The sequence below is a fragment of the Peromyscus maniculatus genome, chromosome 6, assembly GCF_049852395.1.
Source record: "Peromyscus maniculatus bairdii isolate BWxNUB_F1_BW_parent chromosome 6, HU_Pman_BW_mat_3.1, whole genome shotgun sequence".
NCBI lineage: Eukaryota > Metazoa > Chordata > Mammalia > Rodentia > Cricetidae > Peromyscus > Peromyscus maniculatus.
The window spans coordinates 86,116,822-86,144,294 of record NC_134857.1 but is presented as its reverse complement, the minus strand read 5'-3'; the positions used below and the strand labels follow the sequence as shown (position 1 = coordinate 86,144,294).

The following is a 27,473-nucleotide window of genomic DNA, read 5'->3' as shown; positions in this document are numbered from 1 at the left end:
TTGTTTATGATTAAAACCATTGTCATTTTTGAGTAATTTCATCTTCAGGGTAAGCTTGTTGGTGACAAATTCCTTTAGTTTTTGTTTGGAGATTCTCCCTCATTTTGAAGGATAATTGACCTAGATGCAGAATTGTGGCTTGGCATATTTTGTCTGAATGATTTAAACATTTCACTTTCTACTCTTTGTGGTTGGAAGAGAAGTCTGATGTAATTCTTATCCTACCTCTGGCTTATGTGACCATTTTTTTTTCTCTTTGTTGCATTTGTTTGCAGTTTGAATATCTGCAGATTATTTTTGTGTGTATCCTATTTGGTGTCCCATGCATTTTCCGAGTTTTGGGTGTTTTGTTTTTGTTTTTGTTTTAGCAATCTCCCCTCCTCCCAGCTCCTCTCTTGCTTGGCCTCATCTCCAACTATATTTGGAAACTAACTGATTCTTGCCACCTCCACTGCAGCTGTTTTGGTCCACGCTGTCTTGGGTGGTTGTGGTTGCCTTTATTGTTTTTCCTGCCTTTGCCCTTTTCTCTTTCATAGCTAGAGGAAGCTTATCTTCCTCTGCTCAGAGTCATCCAGTGGCTTCCTGTCTCATGCCAGGTTAATAGCCAAAGCCCTTACCATGGCCAGTAGGCTGGATTTAGCTCTGTTTAGAATCTCCTAGTAATTAACCCCCATTGCTCTCCAGTTTTAGGGCCCTCCTTGTTCTTATGGAAGTTGCCAGTTTTCTCAAGGCTTTGCCACCCTGTTCTTTCGGCATACCTCTGTTCTTTAATTTTGCCTAGCTTATAGTCAATGAAATGCGACTTTTGAAAACTTAAAGCACATACTCCATGAACTCCTTTCATCATTGCTGCTTCATTATTCTCCAAAATGTTTGTTTGTTTGTTTACAGTATTGGGGATTGAAACCAGGGCTGTGATCATGCACACCCCCATCTCCTCACTAAAGCACTTTACCTGCAGACTTGTATCTGGCAGAGGAGAGCATGGTACACTGAAGAAAATGAAAGAAACCCAGTTAGACTAGATTGTAGCAGGAATCTTAGAAGATCTTATTAATATAATCAAACCTGAGCCAGGTAGTGGGGTGAACTGGAAGACCAGAGAACCAGAACAAGCCACAGCTACCTCACCTCGCCGGATCCTCAGCTGGTCTTGTTTCCTCAGACTGAAGGCTTCTGAATCCTCATCCAGAATGGGTCTCAGCTGAACTGTGCTGCTCAAAACCTAAAAGCTTAACCAGCCAAATGCTTAACCAGTCCAAATGCTTCTAGTTTCTGGTCCTCACGCCTTATAAACCTTTTTGCTTTCTACCACCACTTTCTGGGATTAAAGCCGTGAGTCACCACCATGCCTGGCTGTTTCCAATGTGGCCTTGAACTCACAGAGATCCAGAGGGATTTCTGTCTCTGGAATGCTAGGATTAAAGGTGTGAGTGCCACCATTTTCTAGCCTTTGTATATGGTGGCTGACCTCAGATAAGTTTATTAGGGTGCACAATATTTTAGGGAACACAATACCACCATACTAGATTGTTGAGGACAGAAGGGGACACATTGTAAGACAAATTTAGGGCAGGATTTAGAGGTCAAATTATACAGACTTCTTCCTAGGCCTTATTAACATTTCATTCTTTATCTTTAAGGATAATGATGGTCAATAATAAAACATTTTACTTACTTGGGAGGGTGGGTAAAAGGAGGTGGTTACATTTTATGAAAATCATCCCTTCTTCTTGATGGGGAACAGACTTGAGGGGTGCATTCGTTATGTTTCTTTTGCTGTGATAAAGCACCATGACCAAAGCAACTTATAAAAGAAAATGTTTAATTGGTCCTATAGTTTCAGAGGGTGAGAGTCTGCCATGGCTGAGCAGTGTGGGAGCAAGCAGCAGAGCAGCAGCTGAGAGCTCACATCTCGAACAACAAGAACAAAGAGTGCACTAGGTATAGTGAGGCTTTTGAAGCCTGAAGTTTGACCTGGTGTCACAGTTATTCCAACAGGGCCACACCTAAGCCTTCTCAAACAGTTCTACCAACAGGAAACCCAGTATTCAAACATAGGAGCCTAAATTGGCCATTTTAATTCAAACCACCACAGGGGGAAGAATTTGATATGTTGTAATCAGATGACAGTTGGTTCCAGTGATTTAGGTGTCAGTTTTTGACAGGCTGCTTAGTCTACTTGGGTTGATGACCGTGTAAAAAGAATGTTGAGGCAGTAAACCTTCAATGAAATCTACTTATGAATATCTATAATAAGCAATTTGTATCTCCTAATCCCCAGAATGAGCTTTTCAATTTTATATGGTCTTTTGATTCCACTGTGAGAAAATAGAATGTCTTATGCAGTGTAGATCTTCAATATACATCCTAGAAAGCTGTGTGCCCTTTTGTATATTTCTTAACATGTAGCAAAAAATAAAACATACTTAGTTATTCTTGTTTAATGGCTACATAGGACATATTCAACTTTCTTTTACATTAGAACTAGACTTTGGTTTTGTTTTTACCCTTTATTTGGAGTATGAAGCAACATTACAGTTTCAGATTGTTAAATAAGCCAAATGTGGTGATAAAGTGATGACAGGAAGTATGACCTGAGTTCTGGGAAAAGTGGGTGTTTTCCATTTTAGTGGGTAGGAGAGAGAACTGGTGTGAGGTCATCTCCATAGGACAAGAGAACACATACTCAGTGGCTGCAACTCACTGAGGCCAAGGAGTGCAGTCCTGCCTAAACACTGTGATCTTCAGCACAGCAAACCAGTGTCTTGACTTGTTCAGAGTACTTGTAGGTACAAGAGAGAAAGCAGCTTCAGACTGACATTAATTGATCTGGATGGCTTCTGAAGTGCTCCATTTTTGAGTGACTGTTGGTATAGGAAGCCTTTTATGTGTTCCTCATTGTTATAAAGTTCACTGAGAGTGGTAAGTGTTGGTCCACCACATTATGCTACCCATAGAAGACTACCTATACTTTCATACATGTCTGCCACATTTCTAACTGCTACTGTGCTGAGATCACCTTTTCTACCACACATTTTCTGAACGATAACATCAAATACATAATTGAGGATAATCAAAGAACCTAGAGGACACCCTAAAGTGCCTCTTGCCTAGTTGTCATATTCATTTTGGCATTAACCTCTCCTGTTTTGGGTTTCTTTTAACCCTAGCTGAAGACCATCCCTTTCTTCCAATGTAGCCCCTTACATATAACATCTTTCAATGGAAAAGAAGGTTAATCCAAATCTGCCCTGAGTTTTATTAACTCCTCTTGGCAAAATAAACCCTTCCATATCCTAAAGAAGATGTTGTAGATCCATATTCACATGTGGAGACGGGGATCATGCCATTTAGCAGAATGCTAGCCAGATCAGCCTGCAAGCAATCTGTCCTTCCAGAAAGCTTGCTAACCACGCCTCCCTGGCTTTGTTGCCACTTTCTTTGCCACCCTCCATGCTGTGGCAGCAAAGTGCCTTCTACTTTCCAACATCACCTCAGGCCAGGGCCACCTCAATTCAAGACCAATTCAGAACCTTGCAGTTCTGAAGATTAAAGAAGCATATGTTTCCTTAAGCTGTTTCCTAATTTAGGGTTCCTAAATTGATAGTGTTGCTGAATGTTATGTATATATTATCTTATTTGTTGTTCACACCAGTGTTGCTGAACTGATAAAAGATTAGCCATTATCTCAAGTCACAGTTCCATTGTCATCCAATTCTAAAGACTTCCTGGGTTATTGAACTAGGAACTCAGTAGGAAAGGTTATAGACATTAGTGTTTGACAAAGTCTGGCTTTGAATCCAACCTCAACTATCTCATGGAGTAAAAATTTATTGAATAGCTACCATTCCCAAGTATTGTTTGGAGTGATAGGATGGCATCTTTACATTTTTAGGGGGAGATATTGACCTTGAAGCTGCTAAAAACTAAAATATATTTATTAGTAGGCAGTTAAAAAAATTGTGTTTCTTTGCCGTTCTCCCTCCTCCAGTTTCTCATTCCTCTGTTCCACCCTACATGTTGCTTGTTTGGCTCTTTTTTCTTCTTGGATTCCTGCTGTAAAACTGTGCCCCTGGGATACAGATGTTCCAGGTTCTTATGATGTCATGGATAGACCACAGTAACTGGATAGTCTGCTGTTAAAAACATCCTTTATGGGACTGGAGAGATGGCTAAGCCGTCAATTGCGCTTGCTACTTTTGCAGAGAACCAGAGTTCAGTTCCCAACACCCACATCTGGTGGCTTATAAACACCTGTAACTCCAGCTCCAGAGGATCCGACATTCTCTTCTGACTTTTGTGGGCACCAGCACACACATGCCATACACTCATACAGACCCTATATGTATTCATAAATAAAAACAGATGTTTATATGGTCATTCCTCCCTCTACTTGTCACAGTAATAGCTCAATAGCTTACTCCAAGTCTCTTGAATCTGCTTTTTTTTTAATCTTGAAATTTCACATCTATTATACTCATCCACCTATACTTCTTCTCCTGGCCTTCAGGCAATACATACAAAGACACAGTGATACATACTCTTTAAATGCCTCCCCACTCCCCAGTCTCCTTCCAAATGCATAAATACAAGTTTATGTACACGTGTATATGAGTAGAGGCAAGTTGGCATGTTAGCCAGTGAACTCTGAAATCAAATTGCTTGAGTTTTAATCGTGACTTTTCTTCCTATATGTGGGCTCTTGTGCATATTATCTATTAATTAGCTTCTACCTCTAAGCTTATTATGACTTCCTCCTTCCCAAGTGATACTCAGAGTTGAACCAGTGGCCTTGCCTACACTACGCAGATATATTGCCACTAAGCTATGTCCTCAGCCCCCTTATTATGAGTTATCTATACTAAACACTCAGGAAATGTTTGCTGGAATTATTTGTTGTTGTTATTATATAACAAAAGCATAACATATTGAAAAGCCAGTGTCATTTAAATACTAGAAACAGGTTTGGATATGGCTTTTTAGTTATTTTATAACTAAATAATTCAACCCAAGTAAATTCTCTTGTGGTTTCCCTTTATAATGGGCACAATTATATGTTTTAAATTTTTTCATTACTTAAAAGCTTTGTAAATAACAGAATGCTATATAAAGCTCAGTTGCTGCTGGTCAAATGGTTTCCCTTTCCTTTTCAAGGTCACAACATTTCAGCTGAATAGAAGAAATGAAATAATCTATAAAAAAAAAAATAGGGATATTGCTGGGTGAGGTAGTTCATGCCTGAATTCCAGCACTCAGGAGGCCCGGCTCGGTTTATGATCAAGCTAAATCTGCCTAAAAAAAATAGACAAATCTGTCAGAAACTTTGTGACATTGATCTTTTTTTCCCCCAAAATGACACCAAATTCAGGCTTCTTCATTTTAAGATTAAAAATATGTAGTTTATTTGGCAGTCCCCTTAAGGAACAAAATTAGAGTAAATGCTACCATTTATGGAAGAGTATCTGTCAGTGGGTTCCAGAATTGGACATATTTAGCTGTGCTTAGAAGAATCTATTAACCTGGCCAAGTGTATCTTTTAAAGTACAAAAAATAAAAAATGTTCTGGTCAACCTTGAACGCATTAATCAGAGTTTTTCAGATTGAGGATTGTGAAAGTGGCTCAGTCAGCACCTGCCCTGTAGTCATGAGGACTCAGTTTGGATCCCCAGCACCCATGTAAAAAGCTAGGCTGTAGCAGGAATCTTCAAAGTTCTTATTAGTAAAATCAAACCTGGGGCCAGGTATTGGGGTGAATGCTGGAAGATCAGAGAAGCAGAACAAGCCACAGCTACCTCACCTCACCAGTTCCTCAGCTGACCCTGTTTCCTCAGACTGGAAGCATCTCAGTCTTCATTCAGAATGAATCTCAGCTGAACTGTGCTGCTCAAAGCCTAAAAGCTTAACTATCCAAATGCTTCTAGTTTCTGGTCTTGACGCCTGATATATCTTTTTGCTTTCTGCCATCACTCCCTGGGATTAAAGGCATACTCTCTGGGATTAAAGGCGTGAGTCACCATGCTTGACTGTATCCTTGAACTCACAGAGATCCAGGCAGATCTCTGCCTCTGGAATGCTAGGATTAAAGGCGTGTGCTGCCACTGCCTAACCTCTATGTTTAATATTGTGGCTGTTCTGTCTCTGACCCCAGATAAGTTTATTAGAGTGCACAATATTTTGGGGAACACTACACTAGGCTGCTAGTGTACACCTGTAATCCTACAGGGAATCAGAAACAGGATCCCAAGAGTTCATTGGCCAGCTAGTCTTGCCTAACCAGTGAGCTCTGGTTTAGAGAGAGACCCTGTTTCAGAAAATAAGATGGAAGCAGTAAGGTGTCCAGCATTTACCTGTGTTGTGTGCATATGCTCCTGCACACTCGTGCACACACACACCTACACACAGGTTTTTTTAGCCTAGTTTATAAATGTTGTTTGCCTTTGCCCCGTTTCCATGTCCATCAGTCAGCCATTATGCTTTGTGATGATTTCCTATGTTGCTAAACAGGATACAGGCATTCACTGAGTTGTGATAGCTCATGGATCCAAGAGCACATGTTGTCCCCAAAGGCAGGGTACAGGATATTTTTGGATATGATACTGTTCTCCCTTCTGTTAATTAGAGGCATTCCCAGTACTAGACGTTTAGAAGGAAAAGTTATAGTCATGGGCACTTTGGCAAAGATCATCCCTTCTGGATGAATATTAAATCATTTTAATATGAGAATTACGTTTTACCTTGGAGTAGTAATTTTATTTAATGTAAAAAGTACATTTGAGATTTTCATTTTAAAGTATTTTTGTTTCTAGAAAACAGCTCATTCTAATGATTTAATGATGTAATATGTAACCTTGATCACCTACTACAATTTAAATTACTGCATTAATAAATGAGACTTTTTAACACTAAAACAAGACATAAAAGAAATGATAGTGTTTCTTTCATTCTGTTCTGGTGCTGGAATTCAAATTAGACTTTGGCATGCAGCTGTGCCCCCCAGCCCTTCTTTTTTAGTTCTTTTTCAAGTTTTCAAATCCATCTCAGTGTTACTCGAGGTTCCCAGCTTGTCTGCAGGTTTAGTGGTGTGCTCCCAAGACTGAGATAGGAGCTGGAGTTTGAAGCCAGCTGGGGTTATGTTGAAAGTCACTTCAGAAAAGCAAACAAACCAAATAACGCCAAAACCAGTCTTTCCACCTCACTTGCTTCATAGCATGAAAATTCATAGTAGAAAGAACAAGCCTGTTTAAAGTTGTTTATAAAATTGTTTTCTTAGCTGTCTTTCAGGGATTAAAAAGGAAAGCCAAAATGATGAATTTCTCCCTAAATTAGATTATATATTATTTGATACAAATGCATTGGGAATATGCATTTGATAACATGATGCAACATTCAGCCATGTGTCATATCTTTATCAGCCCCTCTACTTCAAATCTAGAATTTGTTATTAAAACAGTGCCATAAGATTGCTTTGTGTAAGAATGAGATTAAAAGGTTCTTTTTTTTTTTTTTTTTCCTTTCTGAGACAGGGTCTCATGGAACACATGGAGGCCAGAGGGCAATCTCAGGTGTTGGTTCTCACCTTCTACCTTGCTTGAGGCAGAGTCTCATTGTTGTTTGCCTCTATGCAGAATACACCAGATGGCCCATGGTCTTCCCTGCCCCATGGCTTTCTCTGCCCTCTCTCCTACTGTAGAAGTGTAGATACACTACTGTATCCTGCTTTATATGAGTTTTGTCGATTCAGATGTAGGCCCTAATGCTTGCACGGTAAGCACTTTGCCCGCTGAACCATTCCCCCATCCCTAGAAAGTCTGTTATGGAAGTAGTACATTGAGATCTCAGGATGACAGTCAGCATTAGCTAAGTGGAGAAGGAAGATAAAAAGCATTTTAGGAAAAAGAAATAACTGCTTTTGTATAATCCCATGGTAAAGGCAAGCATGCCAGATGACAGGGACAGAAGGGAAAGTCAGGGTGCCTGGCAGTGGTGAGTACAAGTGTAGAGGAAGACAGTGTACAAAGGGGCCAGTTATTGAGAGCTTTGAAGACTGGTTCTGGGGTTTAATCTGTATCCCCAGAAGAAAAGGAAGCCATTTGATTCTCTAGGGAGTATGGTAATTGTCATAGTTTCTTCCCTTGCTGTGATAAAACGCTAATCAAAGCAACTTGGGGAGGAAAGGGTTTACTTTATTTTATTTATTTCCGGGTTACAGTCCATCATTGAGGGAAGTCATGGCAGGAATTCAGAGTGGGAACCTGGAAGCGGGACACCTTGCTATTCCATATAGCATTGCCTCCAACCAGAGAATTCACACCCAATGATGTATAGCAGAGGAATGCTGATGGATTGCTCATGGGCTCATGGTTATCCTCAGTAGAGGCTTTCTTCTGAGATGACTTGAGGCTGTGTCAAGTTGACAATTAATCCTAACTAAGACAATGACCATGGTAAGACACACACACACACACACACACACACACACACACACACACACACACACACACACACACACTGGGAGGGGGGCAGGGAGAGGTGGAGGGAGAGAGAGATCTTAAAAAGATCATTCTGGTTGCAGTGTAGAGCTATATTGTACTGTGGAGATTAAGCAACAGTGACCTAGTTATAAGGCAGTTTCAGAAGTCCTAGAAGAACAATAATGACTGTTTAAGACTGTTGTCTTGGTAATAAAAAAGGAATAGGTAGGTTCTGTAGCTGGAAGGTAACTGTTTCTTTCCCTAGGTAATTCTAACACTGCTGTTCTCTTCCCTTACTCTACTTTTAACAAAGTAGTGACACAGCAGAAGGGGGAGCAGGAAGAGTTTGAGAGCCAGTACTTTGGATATGACCTGGCCATTGGATTCATGACCTCACTGCAGCTCTTGTCCCCTGAGCGAGCCTGTACAAGAGTGGGCTCATCCCCATTTCCTTGTGCATGGTGGTGGGGCACATGCTATGGAAACATTCTACCGCAGAGCAAAGTCCCAGCCCCAGAGTGAGTGTTTTAGAGGACATGCTCTGTACAGGCTTAAGAAGTGGAAGCTAGAACAACTACCACAACCTGTTTTTCTCATGAGGCCATTTACTGAACTTTTGGGGTTGGTTACATTGTCTTGGACACATACTGGTAGGAGACTAACTCAGCCTATTAGGAAACAGCCCATCATGTGTCTAATGTGGCCCCAACCCTGGACAGCTACAAGGAAAACTGAATAGAAGTAGAGAGGGGAGCATTTATAGTTATAACCCAATCTCTGTGAGATTTGCATCTCTGATTCAGTTTGTAGATAGTTCCAAGATAAGAATATGGCTTACAGTAATTCTGGCCAGAGATAGCCCCTGAACAGAAGCAAACACATACCATAGTTAAAAAAATTACTCAGTTTAAAAAGAAAAAAGAGCTGGTGGTTGCATGCCTTTAATCTCAGCACTCGGGAGGCAGAGGCAGGGGGATCTCTGAGGTCGAGGCCAGTCTGGTCTACAGACCGAGTTCCAAGACAGGCAGGGCTACATAGAGAAACCCTATCTCAAAGAAAGAAAGAGAGAGAGAGAGAGAGAGAGAGAGAGAGAGAGAGAGAGAGAGAGAGAGAGAGAGAAAGAAAGAAAAAAAGATATTGAAAATAAGGACCAACCACACACAACAGCAGATGGCTGAATTAGATCCCCCATTGGCTTCATGCTTTATCATTATTGTATATAGAATAGCATGTTTAGGAAAATTTAAATTAAAATATAAAAATGATAGCATTATGATACTTGGTGTTATAGAACTTCTTGTGACTCTCCCAATATTCTAATTTATGCTACATATTAATTCAGTCAGTTCTTATATATGTGAAGCAGGGACCACTTTACAGGTGAATAATTGAAGCACAGAATGAGGAAGTAACATGGTTACTTCCTTTAGTAAACTAACCCTTTAGTAAATGAACCAGTGTGGATCTTGTGTTCAGGTTTTTAATTGTTTCACTGTGATACTTAAGGAAAAGAAAATGAGATGGGGAAGTATTGTCATTAGCTTTGAAGGGAAAAATATCTAGAAACTAAAGATACACGTTTATAAACATACACATTTGTAATATAAATATATTTGTATAAATAAGTTTAAATAAATGAGTTGTGATAGAACACTAGTGAACAAGAAGATAATCTGGAAAACAGATTAACTAAAAGAGAAAAGGATAGAAATGTATAAGGAAAGATGACTTGAAAATTATGGCAGGAAGTGTTGTTTTCCTGATACCTTTTCCCTGTAGTGATGAATGGATGTGCTAGTTGAATGCCTTGCTGCCCAGCTAACACTTCCATTTCATTGCCTTCCAGCAAGTGAACTCTGTCCTTGTGATAAATTCTTAGCAATTTGGGATGCAAGTGGAAAATTGTGCAACTTCTAGGTCTTGCATAAGGAGGAAAAGTATGGCCTCTTTTTCCTTGTCTTCTGTCCCATGGACTGACAAGAAAGTAGCATGGTTGGTGAGCTATTTTGGGGGAAGTGGGGCTGTATAGAAAGTAGTACTTTAATGACAGAGTAAGATGTAAAAGTTTGTCTTGTATATTACTAAACTACCAAAGAAGCCCTAGACCATATGATCAGAGGTGGGGGAGGCTTGAATATTGTTTAAGACAATAAACTCATTATAGCAGCTTCATCTACATCCTAATACAGGAAGAGATTTCTAGCAGTTGTCTGACCAGAATTCCAGATATGAGAAAAAATTAAATAGAGATAATATTTAAGGAGATTAAGGTTGAGTATTTCCAAAACAGCAAAAAGACACCAGTTGAAGATATTAGATCCTAAGTAAGCTAAATAGAAATCTAAGCCTAAACAGCTCAGTTAAAACTACAATCAAAATAGCCAGAGGGGGGAAACAAATTAGTTTGAAAAGATCTGCCATTACAACAGCAGAGTTAGTGAAAGAAAAATAAAAACCAATACAGTAGACTCATTAACTACAGTGTACTGAAAGCAACAGCTATTAAAGCTAAAATACCACCAGGTGGTGGTGAAAGCCTTTAATCCTAGCACTTAGGAGGACAGAGAGGCAGGTGGATCTCTGTGAGTTTGGGGCCAAACTGGTCCACAAAGCAAGTTCTAAGACAGCTAGAGCTGTAACACAGAGAAACCTCAAAAAACAAACAAACTAAACTAAAATATCTTTCAAGATTGGTGGTAATGGAGAGCAATGTAACTTTTAAAACAAAACCTGGGACCAATTATCCCTATTTGGATATCCCAAAGAAAGATTACAAAAGATAGAGTTTAGAGATAAGTAATTCCTGATGAAGAATGCATTATTAGAAAAGGAGCCAGACATGGTAGCACACACCTATAGCCACAGCATTTAAGTACTGGAGCAGGAGGATTGCTGTGAGTTCTAGGCTAGTCTATACTACAGAACAAGACCTTGACTCAAACACCAAAAACAATCATGACCAATATTGGCAGTTCATAGTTGCTGAGGAAGGGGGGGATTTTCTTCAGTGATGTACCCACTGAAAAGTTAACTCGTGTTTCTTTAAATAACCCCTCTCCTGTACCCATGTAGCCAGTACTAATTAAGCTCACTGGGTCACCAAAAAAAGAAAAAGAAAAAAAAAGCCCACCAAAAATATGACAGAGATTGAGATTGTATTAGGGTTCTCCAGGGGAACAAAGCCAATAGAATGAATAGATATTACAAAGGAGATTTAGTTAGTTGTTTTACATGACACATGGTGTGTAGTCCAACAATGTCTGTCTACATACTGGAGAGGCTGAGAGCCTTATAGCTGTTGAGTCTACGAGAGTAGATGCCTCCGCTGACCTAACTTGGCACTGAAGGCCTGGAAGATTCTTGGAGAGCCACTGTCTGTGTAGAAGTTCAAGAGGCTGAGTTCTGCTGCTGGTAGAAGATGGCAGCAGAGTCTCTGCACTCACCTGCAGGGCGTAAGGGCAAGCAGACAAAAAGCAACAGTTTGTGAACCTTCTATCTGACCCTCTGCTGGCGGGTACTATCCACTTCAATGGAGGATTTCTCCATTACTTAATCCTTCCAGGAAACTACCCTTAGCCTACCCAGTGGCATGTCTCTTAGTTTATTACAGACCCAATCAAGTTGACAACCAAAATTAACTACCAGACACAGCAACATTTTTGGCCAGTGGATAAATTTATTGGTAGATTATTTTATTGTCACAATAGTATGTTAAAACTTTCAAGGCTACTTATCAAACAACAGAAATTTTACTGTTACCTTTGAAACTCTTTTACTTGAATATTTAGAAAATTCCAAGGATTTATTCAATGAATTAACTATCATTCAAGTGGTAATATATGTTTGTCTGTTTGTGAGGATCTCACTATATAGCCTTGGCTGGCCTGGAACTGACTATGTAGAACAAGTAGGCTCCAGTACACATTCCTCTGCCTTCTAAGTGCTGGTAATAAAGGTGTGTGCCACCATTCCCAGCCTCATATTAACGATTTTGACAAAGATTTAGTTAGATAATATAGATGGTTCTTTAAAACAGTATAACTTGTGTTTCTAGTTAATATGTATATAAGGATTATGCAGAGAAATGCTGTGAACCGAAGGACCAGTGGAAACTGCCAGGAGTTTTTTCTAAGTTTCTTTCATGCACCAAAAAGTGATGACACTAAGAACAAGTTATAATTTAGTGCTTTTTCCTTAAAAACAACAACAAAAGCAAACAAACAAACAAAAACCAGACACACTCACCAGCCTTCTAATAAGGTCTCTACTTTCCCCTCAACTAAAAAGTTTACTTTAGACGTAGATATACTGAGGGCTGAGTAGCAGAGCTCCAAATTCCTCAAGTGCAGATTGACAGCTCAGAGTCTGAAGCACCTCTATGCCCATTTTGGATAAGGGATTCTCTAGCACTTTGTAGATGGGTACTCTTACCATGATATCTAAAACCAAATTAAGAGGCAGCAGTATAAATCTTAGAATTATAGAGGAAAATACTCAAGTAACTTAATTGTAGATTAAGGTAATAGTGACCACATTTTTTTGTTAAAGATAGTGACTCCTACTGCTAAGCAACCATGGGATGGTTTTGTTGGTTTGGTTTTTGTTTGTTTGCACACTACTGGGGTATGCAAATAACCTTGCCACCAAGATATATCCCAAGTACCAAGTATATATTAAAAGGAGTAAGAGAGACTGAAGCTTTTCCAGAGGAGACCAGAGCAGTAACAGAAATAGGTTTTAAAACAGAAGAAGAAGACTACTTATTTCAGAAGAATACATATAGAGACTAAGGAAGAAATTTAAAAAAACAAAAACAAAAAAAAAAAACACCTCATCAAGCGTTTGAAGTATAGAAATAGAAGAGGAATTCTCTTTGTTTTATTTATAACAGTGGGCAGAACTGAAACCAGCTAGTGGCCACTACAAGACCCAGAGCACTGGAAAGAACTTCTAACAGCTCAGCCTCCCAGAAATGGAGTGGAGTATTGTGTGAAGTAGAGATCACAGGAGGCTTCATGACCTGTCTAGTGCTGGGTTTGGTGGCTTGCCACTAAAGAAGTTCTTATATTTTAATTTTATTATTTAAAGCCAGAAAAGACAAAAAACAGCCCCTTGTACAAGTTTGCCACATCTAAGTTAAGTATATTATTTTCTAAGTGTTGTATTTGTCAGCAATGACTTCTCATAAAGAAATGTTCACCATATGTAGTATACAGAATTGGAGTTAGGGTTTCTTTTCATTGTGTTGGGACTACTGTCCTCTTTTGCATTATTCCTAATATTTTTGTTTACCACTCCCCCCCCCCTTTTTTTTTTTTTTGTTTTTTTGAGACAGTGTTTCTCTGTGTAGTTTCTAGTGCCTGTCTTGGAACTCACTCTGTAGACCAGGCTGGCCTCAAACTCACAGAGATCCACCTGCCTCTGCCTCCTGAGTGCTGGGATTCAAGGCATGCGCCACCACGGCCGGCTGTTTACCACTCTTATTGTTTGATACGGTGAAACCACTGAACTGGACTATTCTGTGGGTAGAAAGAAAAGTTAATGGTGGGGACAAACTGCCATTCTGCCTCTGAGAATAGGGAACAGCAGTTTGCTGGAAAGCAAGCAGATTTTAAATGATAGGGGTGGGGGTGCTTTTGGAGCTGATGCAGGCTGTTGAGATGCCCTGTCTGAGGTAGTTGACCACTGCGGGCAGATAGGGGAGGTAGTGGTGTCCTGGTAAGTAGAAGCCTGCCTGCAGAGATCCCAAATGCTTACTTTAAGTTCCTCTTTACCCAGTATAACAATCCTTCTGTCCACTGGGGCAGGCAGAGTCGTCCTGTTTAAGGCATTGTCATCAGGGCTGTCATTTGGGGAACCCGATTTAGACCTAATATTGTTGATTTTTCAGTTTCTGAGTCTGGTTGAATAAATTTTCTTGTTTTTGTTTTTGCTTTCCTAGTTATGTGTGTATGTGTTTCATTTGTGGAGTAGATGTGGGTGTTTAGGGTGCAAGCGTGTTTATATCTGTCTTACATATGTTAGTGTTAGAGGTTGATGTCAGGTATTCTTTTATTGTTCTCCACCTTATTTAGAGGGGACATAGTTTTCCACTGAACCTGAACTCACTGTTATTGTAAAACTGGTTGCCCAGGCATCCCTTAGAATTTGCCTCTCATTCTCCACCCCTTGCCCAGCTCCCCTTTTGCCCATCCCCACCTTATTAGTGCTGGAGTTAGAGGTATGCACCACCAGACCCAACCACCACATTTGGCTTTTTATTTGTGTGCTGGGAATCTAAGTTCGGGTCCTCATGCTTGAACAGCACACCCCTTTATCACCGAGCCACTCCTTAGCACCTTTCCTAGTAATTTTGAAAGTATGCTCATCTAGTTTGTTGGCATGACGTTTTCCCACAGTTGTTTAGAATTGAAATTTTTCCATATAGAGACAAATACTCAACCTTTTCCAAAGCAAAGGAAAACTTTGATATAACAAAGCCAATCTTCAGACAACCCAGTAATTCTTTGTTAATGATCGAAGCCCTCATGATTCAGTCCCACCTCTCAAATATTATACTATTAAGATATGACTTTGAGGATTATGTTTCCAGCACATGAGATTGGCATATACTCAAATCATAGCACCCTCTTACTATATATTCCCTGTCTCTGTCCTTTTCTTCTACGCTGTGGGCTCAGTATATAAACTCAGTAACTGACTCTTACTTTAAACCATGCTTTCCTCTTCATCCCATCTACCAACTTTTTATATAATCATGTTTTATAAGTCTCCAGTAGATCTTTTAGATAAACATTATAACCTCGAAAGGTCTTTAAACATTTATTTTACAGCCTCCCACAGGGTCTCTTTAACTGTTTCTTTAGTTTTGTTATAATCTTAAAAAAATTTTTTTTTGTCTCTCAAATAGTTTTTCTGATCTGTGGTTGTCCTTTCTCATCTAAATGAAATCAGCCCTCTATCTCTGAAGAGCTTGCTTAGTTTAGTGTTAGCCTCTCTGACTCAGCTATAAAATGAAGATAATAGCTGGAGAGGTGGCTCAGTGATTAAGATCACGGTCTGCTCTTCTAGAGGACCCAGGTTCATTTCTCAGCACCCACGTGGCAGCTCACAACTGTCTGTAACTCCAGCTTCAGGATATTTGACACCCTCACACAGATACACATATAGGCAAAATACCAATGGACATAAAATAAAAATAAAATCATTTTTTTAAAAAAATGAAGATAATACGCCTGTCTATAACTGCTGTTCCAGGGATCCATTGCCCTCTTCTGGTTTCCTTGGATACTGCATGCATATGGTACACAGACATGCAGGCAAACATCTTTACACAGAAAATTAAAATAAATCTTTCTTTTAAAATGAGGATAATTGAGATAAAAATGAGAATATTAAGAATGTGTGAATTAAAAATATTAACAAATAAAGTACTTAATATTTCCTCTGGTAAACTGGAGCGGATTAGCAGTCTTTTCTTTAAGGGGCCACATAATCAATGTTTTGTGGTTTGTTAGGCCATATAGTCTGATGAAATACAGCTGACATGCTATAATCTTATATTCTGTGCTCATGGCTTAAACCAGTCATGAATAAAAAATATTTAGAAAGAAAATGACATCTATACTGAGCATGCGCATTTTTTCTTTTTGTATCATACCGTAAATAACATGTGATGGTAACAACTTACATAACATTCACATTTTATGAGGTGTCACAAGCAATCTAGAAATGATTTAAAGTATATAGGGAGATATATGTAGTTCTTATACAGATGTTGTGGCATATAAGGGACTTGAGCACCTGCTGCATGGTGAGCATGAAAAGTTCTGAGACTCGATCCACTATTTACACCACATGGCACCTTTCATTTCCTCATCAGTTTCTGTATATACAGTCCCTTCCTTCCCCAAGTAGACCAGTCTAGAGAGTATTAGAAACTACAAGAAAAGAGGGTTTCAAGGTGAATGCTTTCAATGAGATAGTAATTATACGGTTTCATATCAGAAAACTGGGGTTTTCCATATGTTATACTATTAAGATGGTTGTTTGTTTTAGAAAGCTAAATCCTGTCATGGTTTCTGTATGTATTTCCCCCCTCCCTAAAACATGCTGTGGCCACTTGTCAGAGTTTTATTCTGTTTTGTTTTACAGTGCTGAGAATCCAACCCCAAGCTGCATGCTGTGCTCAACCAATAAGCTCCAGCTTCTGCCCCACTTACCGGTTTTAAAATATTGACTCCGGTGTGGTGGTGCACACCTTAATCCCAACACTTGAGAGACAGAGGCAGGTGAATCTCTTGAGTTTGAGGCCAGCCTGGTCTACATAATGAGTTCCAGGATAGCCAGGGCAATATATTAGAGAAACTATGTCTCAGAAATAAATAAATAAATAAATAAATAAATAAATAAATAAATAAATAAATAAATAAATAAATAAATAATATTGCTGGTATCTGCAAACATTTAACCATGGGGTGGGGTATGGTGACACACACTTTTTCTCCAATTATTTATTTTCTTTCTTTTTCTCTTTCTCCCCCCTCTTATTTATTTATTTTAGTTCCCGATTGCAGTTTTTCCTCCTTCCTCTCCTCCCATAACTTCCCCCAACTTCCCCCCTTACTCCCCTCCCTCCACTCCTCCTCCATTTCTTTCAAAAAGGGCAGGCCTCCCATGGATATCAACAAAACATGGCATATCAAGTTGTTGAAAGACTAAGCACCTCGCCTTGTGTTAAGACCTAGGCCCTCTGCATGTATGTGACAGTTGTGTAGCTGGGGCTGTCTCTGACTGGCTTTTGGGACCCTGCTCCTCATACTAGGTTGCTTTGACCAGTTTTAATAGAACGTGGCGTACACTTCTAATTCGAGCACTCCAGAGGCAAAGGCAGGCAGATCTGTCTGTCAGAGGCCAGCCCGGTCTACAGAGTATTGACCATGTCAGCCAGGGATGCGTAATGAGACTGTCTATGAATGAATAAGTGGATAAGGTTACATATAGCAAGCAGTTTCTAGGAGAGCACCTTTGGGGTCACTGCTGTTTGAAGTTTAGCTCAAATATCTTAAATTTTCTCACCTCATCCAAATGCTTGATTTCCTTTAGTAAATTTTATATTTTAGGTTCAATTTGCAGGAAAAACTTTTGTCTTATAGTTTGTTAGTTTGTGTATTTTTTAAAATACAGAAAACAAATTTAGGGTTTATTTGCTTTGACAACCAAGTTATGTTATTTTCTAAAACTAGTTTTGCTGAAGGAAGAATGAAAAAAAAAAATTTAGAACTTGAACCATAATGTTAAGGAGTCAAGATTGACTTAAAACTTAGAGTGCCATGTTTATCCTGTCCTCTGTATTTGTCAGTAGTCTTAGCCAAAGTAAGACATTTTCTGGTGCTTGTTGGGAGTGCAGGACACAAGAGATTTCCATAAAAAGACATAGAGTTTGCTTGGAAGAATATAGTGGTTTTTTTTTTTTTTAATTTGGCAGTAATGTGTTAGAAGTAACTCCTTTTAGAAAGAAAATGTTAATTCCCGTTACTGTTATTGATAATTTGTATGTGTGTGCTTGTTGGACAAGCTATTTTTTTTGTTTCTATGGATGTGCCTACGTATGTATATCTACAACCAATATTCTGTATGTGAAAATGACTTTGAAAGTTGGATATCTTAACTATTTTGTTAAGGAACAGAATCTAAATATTTTGTTGTTGGAGAATTCCCCCAAGTAATTTGATCATCTCTGAATTCTTTCCCTAATTCCTGTTTCCGTAGAAGATCTGGAGGCATTCGGGGAATATCAACAAGTTCACTGTTTTGTGTATACCTCATGAAAGAGAAACTTGAGTTAGAGAGCTAGTGAGTTCACACACTGTCATATGACAGCAGTCCCTTACGAGGCTTGGAGAAGGATGGAACAGGCTTGGTGTGGGAAGCTGTGCTCTTGTGTTTCACCATCAGCATTGTTCTCAGGTACAGAAGAGAACTGTCCAATACATAGTTAGGATACCACATGAGTTGGTCAAGCACAGACTTAGCACAGCTCACCTCTCCCTTTATGTCTCTGTGATAACATGTGGTTATCTTCAGTTTCCTTCTTAGCTTGCTTCTCTTTTTGCTGAGTGCTCCTTAGTTGATTTTGTCTGCTGCTGTGGTTTTAATTGCTGCCATCTTTCAGTCCCTTCCAAACTTGAGTTTCAAAAATAGCTATCAAATTCTCTTACATACTTTTCCCACAGGACTTTCCAACTGCATTTCTCTAAGAAATGTACCTGCTTCAGTTGCAGGTGTCCTGTCAGCCACTTACTTGCTCAAGCTTGATACCTAGAAGTTATGAGTGTCTTTCTTTTTTTCTCCTGACAGTTACCTCTGGTCAAGTAGAGTCCCGAACCTTCTGAAAAGCACTGACTTCATCGCAGCCCTGGTGTTGCAATACAGGTCCCCATCAGGTCTCACTAAACTACTGATGTGGCTTCTTAACTAATCTCCGTTAACTGTTGATCTGTTCTTTCTTCAGTCCATGTTATACAAATGTAACCATAATAACATTTAAAAAAAATCACTGTGTCAGGACTGGAAAGATGGCTCAGAGGTTAAGAGCACTGGCTATTCTTGATGACCCAGATTTGATTCACAGCACCTATGTGGTGGCTTATAACCATAAGTAACTACAGTTCCAAGGGATCTGTCTGGTGCTCTCTTCTAGCCCCCATGGGTATCAGGCACACATATAGTGCACAGACATGCAAGCAATCAGAGCACTCATGCGCATAAAAGGTGAAATTTAAATTTAAAAAAATCACTGTTTTTTCCCTTTGGGTAACTAGATAAAATGTAAACTATATTAGTACAGGTACCTCTGTAAGCACAGCTCAGCTTCACATTCCATAGCTTTCTTCTTTGTGTGGCAGTATTTCACTAGGTAGCCCTGACTGGCATCAGACTCACAGAGATCTGCCACTTGAGTGCTGGGGTTAAGGGTGTGAGCCACCCCACCCGGCCATGGCTTTTGTAAAGCCCCATGTTGAAAAGCATGAAAAGAATCACTAAGGGGGTTGTTAGATTTTTTCCGCTGAAGTGTGAGGTATCTAGTGGATGCCTGGCGTTTGACCAAGGAAGAACTCCATTCTCAAGCACCAGGTGAACCTTGGGACTTCAGCAGCATATAGGTCTCTGCTTTATCTTATGTAGTTCAGTCTACATGGTTGGTGGTAGTTTTTTTTTTTTGGGGGGGGATACATTTCTAAGGAATATATTGTCAAGTCAATTACTCTTGATAATCCATGGAATTTAATCATGCTGAGAAAAACCAGTGTCTGGATACAACATGCACCTCTGTTGTTTTGGTTGGAAGACTACATATAACTGACAATTACCCATTCACTCTTCAGTTAGTCATTGAGTGAGAGCTTGGCCCCAGTCTCCAGTGGGTCCTTCTGAAGATTTCTGGAATTGTCAGAGCCTAACTCCCTTTTCTCAGGTATATTTGCAAAGCTGTTCTTGAATCCTTTCTCCTGTAGCACAGCCTAAAGTGCCTTCAGACAGAAAGCTAAGGAGCTTGAGTCTCACTTCCTATCTTTCTTATCCACATGTTACCATCCTACATTATTTATTTCTCAATGTCTAAAATAATTATCTCATTTTTTGCCCAGTGTTCCAGCAGTTTCCTATAGGGTGAAAAGTTTTACCTTTGTTACTCCATATGGGCCACTGGAAATCATTTCCTGGCTTTTACTTTGTAAGATAAGCTTATAATCCATTTATTTTCTGCAGCTCTTTGGATCTTAGGGAGTGCTTACTAACCCCTGCTGGTACAGGCTAACATGTCTTTTCACCTACTATTTATATTCTAAGAATTTTCAAGCTGACGTTTTACACAGTTCAGCTGTAATGTAACAATGAATAAAATATTACAGAACTACTATATGTTTTAAGCATGTAAAATAGCATGTAGATTATATTAAAACTCATGATTATCTCCAAAGTGCAGCTTTGCAAATAATTAGTTTATGGTTACAGTTTTAAGACTGTATTGATTTTAATATCCCGTTTATGGTCGCTCTTCAAAGTAACATGAATAGGCTTAATGATTAGCACCTAGTAAGAGATCATCTTCAATAAATTAAAGTGTCTGGCAGTAGTCCTATAAAGCTATTATTGAAAAATGTTTGATTTTTGCTCAATAGCCTCTGTGCTCTGGCTAGATAATATCAAGGAAAAATTTTTTAAGCAAAATCCTGTGTTTGATGCTATATTCTTAAGCTGTTTTGTATGTTTGTGAATCTTTATTTTCATTTTTTTGCTTTTTAGGTTGTCAGTATTTAAACAGAGCACATCATGCGTGAGTACAAGCTAGTGGTCCTTGGTTCAGGAGGCGTGGGGAAGTCTGCTCTGGTAAGTTTTTTATCCACCCAGCTATAACTAATCAGTATTAACACACAAGATACGGCCATTGGCTTGTTTTCATGCATCTAGTCCCTAAGGAAAAGGGCAGCATTGTTCTTTATAAACCTGCTATCTATAGCGAAAGATGTGTAGCTTTATACTGTTGAGCCACTTACTTACTCTTTTGTCTGCCAACCACTTAATTGGCCACTAGTGTTTGTGATTCAAAGTGGAATGTAATTTTCATTGTCGAGGAAGTTTACATTCCATTGGGGAAGGTGTTACAGATTGTAGTAGAGTAGATTCTCCTTTGCCTGACTCCGAGCTTGCATGGAATGAACACTACTTTTTGTTTTATATGAGGTACTGTCCAGCCTCTGGGGTCATAACAGCAAATAAAAAGTCTCTCATGGAGCTTACTGTATCGTAGAAGAAGAGATGTAATAATACACAATTAAGCAAAGAACTACGATGCTCTGAAACAAAAATTCAAAATTTTAAGGGAGAGACTGACAAGTGGCCCTTAGCTTTGACAACTGCAAGAAAGGCCAGAATAGCCAGGCATGAGGAAGTGAGGTGACAGGGAGGTGGGAGCCCAGGTGACTTAGAGATTACTATGTAAGAGCTTGTAACTAAGGTCCAAGAACAATAGGACATAGAATGTAGGGTTTCTTGAGGGTACTGGGAAGCCGATGAGTTAGCTAAATGTCTTATTTAACAAGTGGACTTTATTTAAACTGTGTAATTTAGAAGAGTGAGAGAAAGTTGGGAGCTTGTTAGGCAACTAGCTTGCTTATGTGTGCTTGGCTTAGGGCCATGGTAGTGAAAAAGAGGCATACAGATGCTTGAAGATTAAATAGGAGGTAGACTTGACACGGACTTCTGGGCTGATGGGGATTAAGAGGGAAGGAATGGAAACATAAAGTCTTATACTTATGAGATACTCAAGTTGCTCAAGTAAAATACATCAAATACACAAGTGAATCTTTAAGAGTTTAAAAGAGGTTTGTGATACAATTTTAATTGCCATTAATATATTGATCATATTTAATTTTATGACAATTCCATTACTGTTAGCCTGTTAGGAGTATAAATTAACACCTTTGTGGAAATGATTTTTCAAATGCATGTAATTTGATGGAGGAGAGTAGAAATGGCTCTCACGGGCTGGCTTTGAATTTCGTAATCCCCCTGCCTCAATTCCCCAAGTGCTAGAATTACAAATATATACCACACACCTGGATTTACATGTAATTTTCAGTTCAGCAAATTCTCTCTGGATGTTTTATCCCAATTATTAGTTCACATGTGCAAAACGATCACATCAAAAGTATCCATTGCAATATTCTTCATAATGATAAGAAATTGGAAATGCCTACCCTTAGGAGCTAGTTAAGTAACTCTTAATACATATTCAGAGTAGAATGCAATACAAAAGCATAAAACACCTTTGTATGTACTAACCTATGACACCTAAGATTTAATACTTAAGAGAAAGTACTGTTCTTGAAGAGGACTTGAGTTCATTTATCAGTACCCACATTGAATGGCTCACAATAATGTGTAAGTCCAGACCCACAGAGTCCTGTGCCCTGTTCTTGCCTCCATGGGCTCATACACACATAAATGTAGATACATATAAATAAGATTGAAAGGACTTTTTTAAAAGGTTAGAAATGCTGAGGAGAGGGACCTATGAAATACATGAACTGTTACTTGAACAGGTTGGGTAGATGGAAACAGGATGACAGGATGGTAATAGGATAAGAAAAAAAAATTAAATTCCATAGGAGCAAACTAGATGGTCTGAGAAGAGAATAAGGAGAGAAAAGCCCAGGCTTGAGTTCTGAATAGTTGTCAACTATTAGAGGATAGATAGGATTGGAATATCCAACACTGAAGAAGGTATCTTGTACTGTGACTGAGTGCATAGATGTGTCTACTTGACTGCTCAGAAGTCAAGGGAGAAAGAGGAATGGTGCGTGGAGATGGTTACACATCATCAAAGAAGAACATTTGGTCTGGTGATGTTGCACAACCATGCTGGGTAGAGTCGAAGAGTAATTGAGAGCTGAGGAAATGGATTACCATAATCAGATAGTCTGATTATGAGAGCAAACCGAGACAGGAGAAGCTAGAGGAGCTTTCTGTTTGTTTGGGAATTGGAGGTAGCAGAGCATTTTAGTATCTTGGAGGCAGTGATCCAGTGGAAAAGAAGATAATGACACAAGAGGGAGGAACAGATCCAGTATGGAAGCCAAATGAAAATTGATATGAATAAATGCGATATCCTTGAGAGCTGAGAGGACAAGATTCATAGGAATAATGGAAGGTTACTCTGTGAAGAAGTGATTAGGGTGAGGTGGTAGTTGATGTTTACAGACACCAGTAATGTCAAGCTCCAGGACAGTGCTTAGGCTTCCATGCCATCTGTATCGGAGCACTTGTAGTAGTGGAGACAAGTACAAGAGGAGGACCGGACATCTTAGCACTGGGATCTCATGCACCTGTGGACCTCATATGCTGGACCGTATTTTGAGAACCTCTCCTCTAGGCTACACTAGCCAGAAAGCCATGTCAGACTTTCCTTATCTAAATTATGTCATAATAAAAAGTGATTAAATCCTTGATAAAAAATGAGGATTAAAGGACCGTGGACCCAAGGAGATGGCTTAGTGGGTAAGAACTCTTGTTGTGTAAGCTTGAGGACCTATGTGTAAATCCCCAGCACTCATACAAAGCTTGGGTGGGGGTATGTACACATCTGTTACCCCAATGGTTAATGAGTGTGTGTGTGTAGCTGTGTTTCGGAGGAATAAGACAGGGAGTGATAGAGTAGGACACCCAATGTCCTCCTCTAATCTCTGCACACATGTGCACACATAGTTGAGATACAGTATAATGGTAGGATATTTTCCTATAATACCTAGGGTCCTGAGTTGTATCACCAACACAGAGGGATGAAGGGAGGGTGAGAATAATTCAAATTTTTACTGTGATTATATACTGAAGTTCATTTAAGTAATTTAAGTGTAGATGACCTTGGTCTGCATATTTGCCTTTGCCTATAGGCAAGAATATTCCAGAACCTGTTTTAAAACTTCCTAGGAAATATCTCAGAATTATGATCTGTACTTGCCATTTAATGATAAATATTCTTTCTAGTGTACATTCAGATACATTCATTCAGTATACTGCAGATGAAAGTACAGTATTCTCCCTTTTCTGTATGTCCCAAGGGTCTCAGTTTATTCCTGAACCCATAGATTGTACTGCACTCAAATATTCTGAGTTTTGTGTATATTCATATATGTACATTACATAGTTATCTTTGGCTAGTTGGTGTCTGTGACTAGGTAGTGTTTTCCACTGGAAAGAGTAAGACTTTGGAATCTGTATTGTAAGTTCAGCTGGCAAATCGGAAAAGTATTTCTGGGGTACAAGTGGAACTTAAATGTGGTTACAGTCTAAAATTGAAGCAAACAGATATTTAGTAACTCTAAATTCCCTGTTCTTTCTTACAGTTTAAACAGTATAAACATTTAGAACCCTTATCTCTCTCCTTTTAGACAAGTTACATTTGGATGGTCTCAATTTTAATGAATTAGAATCTTGCTGTCTGTATCTCTGTATTTTAAGATGTAACATAATCATGTGTAGCAGTGTAGTAGCTGTATTGATAAGTTTTTAACATGACCATATCTTTTTGCAGTAAATATCTTTGTAGTTTGGTTGCATTCTTACTGGAAAATAATACTGATGCTTTATATTTGTGTTTATTCAGAATTTCACCATAGTTTCATTACCTTACAATTTGTAAGGTTAAATAACACTTAGGAACATTTGATTTTCCTTTCAAGTCTTTAACTCTGGTTTGTTTGTTTTCTCCTCTCAGACAGTTCAGTTTGTTCAGGGAATTTTTGTTGAAAAATATGACCCAACGATAGAAGATTCCTACAGAAAGGTAAAATGTGAAACAGTGCATGCACTTACGAGTACTCTTTACAGCTTTCAAACTTGACCTATGGAATTGCTTTTTAAGATAGTTTTGAGAAATGATAGAAACCTGCTGTCTGTTTTTAGGAGTTCCACCTGTATAAAACATTCTTCACTGAACACTGCTTCGGAGAGTGCCCTATGTGCTATTGCTGCTTAATAGTTCATTTTTTTTTTTTTTTTTAATTTTGGTTTTTCGAGACAGGGTTTCTCTGTAGTTTCTAGTGCCTGTCCTGGATCTCACTCTGTAGACCAGGCTGGCCTCAAACTCACAGAGATCCACCTGCCTCTGCCTCCCAAGTGCTGGGATTAAAGATAAGAGCCACCACGCCCAGCTAATAGTTTATTCTTTTCTGAATGCATTTTCCCAGTGGGAAGTTTAAGTAGAAAAATATTAAGCCCACACCTAGGCTTTTGTGTGAGTATTGGGGATTTATACATAGGTGTATTTTTCTACTTAATATTTTCAACTGTTAGTTAACAAAACTTAAGATCATTTTTATGATTGAAGTTATCCTTTAAGTTTTGGTTTTGATTTGTAATAAATTTAAAGATATTTACCTTTAGACTATTAAAATGAATCAAAAATGTGTAATAGTGTAATGGGAGTACCTGTCATGTTTCTCAGGATCTGTGGAACATATATGGAAAGTGACTGTAATGCCAACCGTGGACTTGGCTCATAACAATGTGTCATTGTAGCTCCATTGGTTGTGACAAATTTCTACTCTGCTGCAGGCTGTTGATAAGAGAGAGAAGGAAGCTGTACATGGTGTGGGCAGAGGTAATTTGGGACACCTCTGTTTTCCCTTAATTTTGTGGTGAACCCAAAATTTCTCTTAAAGAAGTGAAGTTGGCCAGGCATGGTGATATACACACATTTAATCCCAGCACCTGGTAAACAGGCAGGGAGATCTCTGCAAGTTCAAGGCCAGCCTAGTCTACAAAGACCCTGTCTTTCAAAAAAGAAAAAGAAAAGGAAAGAGTAATCTGTTTTTAGAAGAAGCAAAATAGTTGGTCTTGGCAAAACTATGTTCTAGTATAAGACTAGGTAGAACTATGAAAAACTTTCATGATTTTATTTTCCACATATCCAGGTGGGGGTCTTATAACAAAATACCATGAAGAGCCAAGGTTATCTCTCCAAAGACTAAACCTACATTTCAGCAGAGAGTAAAGTGTTGCTCTGTTAGATATCTGTTTTTAGAATCAGTCTTTGACAGTACTGTGACTTTTGTTGAATTAAGCTTTTTAGGAAATACTGGCCGAATGATTGCATTCTCTTCCAAATTAACACAACTGTGCTCTAGATACCTATGAAACTACAGGCATGGTTCCTTGTTTCTTGAAGAATCTGGCGCAGAGTTTGCCTGTTAACTGTTTGCCCCATGTGGGGTGGGGTTATGAGTTTGTGGCCCCACCAGAGGTACTCATCATCATCATCATCACTCTAGCAGGGAGGAAGGGTCAGAAGAGCCTGTAGGGTGATGGGTTTATTTGTAGGAGACAGTGTTGCTCTTCTGAAATTTCTCCCAAACAAATTGTTAGTTAAATCTTTAACCATAAAGCAAGATCTGTCCCTAGCATGCTGAAGGGCTAATTTTCTTAGTCTTTTCTATAAAAATTTTCCACAGAGTTGATAATTGATACTTTCTTTAGGGCAATCTTCTTTTAGAAGACTGGAGAAATGGAATTGGTATATTTATATTTCACCTTGTACAATTCTTTAGAGAGCCCTTAAAGTCTTAAGGGATGTGTATATTCTTAAAGAATAAGTAGCTCATTGCTATTTATTTTAATACTTCTGATTTCTCCTTATATTGCAAATTTTATGAATATTTTAGCAAAATTTTAACAACTGGATACAGTAAGTTGGCAGAGTTTCTATTCCTCGAAATCTTTTTGTTTTCAATTTGACCCATGTGAAGCCTGGCATCTTTTGTTGGAGATAGTTTCCCTCTATGTCACCCATAGGGCCTTAAACTCAACTCTTCCTGCCTTAGCCTCCTAGTGCTGAGGTTATAGATAAGCACTACCACATCCAGCTTGGGTTCCTTAATTCTTTGCTTTCCATGAAGACCATATATAGATCTCATATATAAATCTATCATAACTATATATCATGTATATGATCATGTTTTTTTCTGGTTTTTTGTTTGTTAGAACTTTTTCCTGTTAGAACTGTATGCACCATTTTTCTTAAATTACAAAGCCTAATGTTTTGCCTTCCAGTAAGAACAAATGACCATCATTATAGTAGTCAGAAAGTACCTACACTCAAATTTAACCATCCTCCCCCTTGGAATATTGCTAGTGTGCTCTTTATTGTGTTACTAAGTTGAAAAACACTTGGTAGTTGTTAATAAGTACTTGGAAGAAGTAAAAGGAAAACGTGTTGATATTGCTTTTTTGTTTTTTCTTCTTTGTTCCACTATAGCAAGTTGAAGTAGATTGCCAACAATGTATGCTGGAAATCCTGGATACTGCAGGAACAGTAAGGATTCTTTCCTTTTCATTTACCAAGTTTTAGTCTGTGAGCAGATTTTGTTATCTGAATAATTCTCTGTGTAAAGTGATTATTCTGATTTTTAAAAATTCTCTAAATGTAAGCCTTCATAAATT

At 38.8% G+C, this 27,473-nt stretch overlaps 1 protein-coding gene across 2 annotated transcripts in view; it reads left to right on the top strand.

Moving 5' to 3' along the window:
* Positions 1–27,473, top strand: part of Rap1a (RAP1A, member of RAS oncogene family) — a 79,267-nt gene that overhangs the window by 37,416 nt on the left and 14,378 nt on the right. For both annotated transcript variants that reach the window (XM_076574753.1, XM_076574754.1), the window contains exons 2-4: positions 20,781–20,864; positions 24,751–24,819; positions 27,289–27,345. In XM_076574753.1, coding sequence (XP_076430868.1) covers positions 20,808–20,864; positions 24,751–24,819; positions 27,289–27,345 — 183 coding nt within the window. In that variant the 5' untranslated portion in view covers positions 20,781–20,807. The remainder of the gene's footprint in view (positions 1–20,780; positions 20,865–24,750; positions 24,820–27,288; positions 27,346–27,473) is intronic.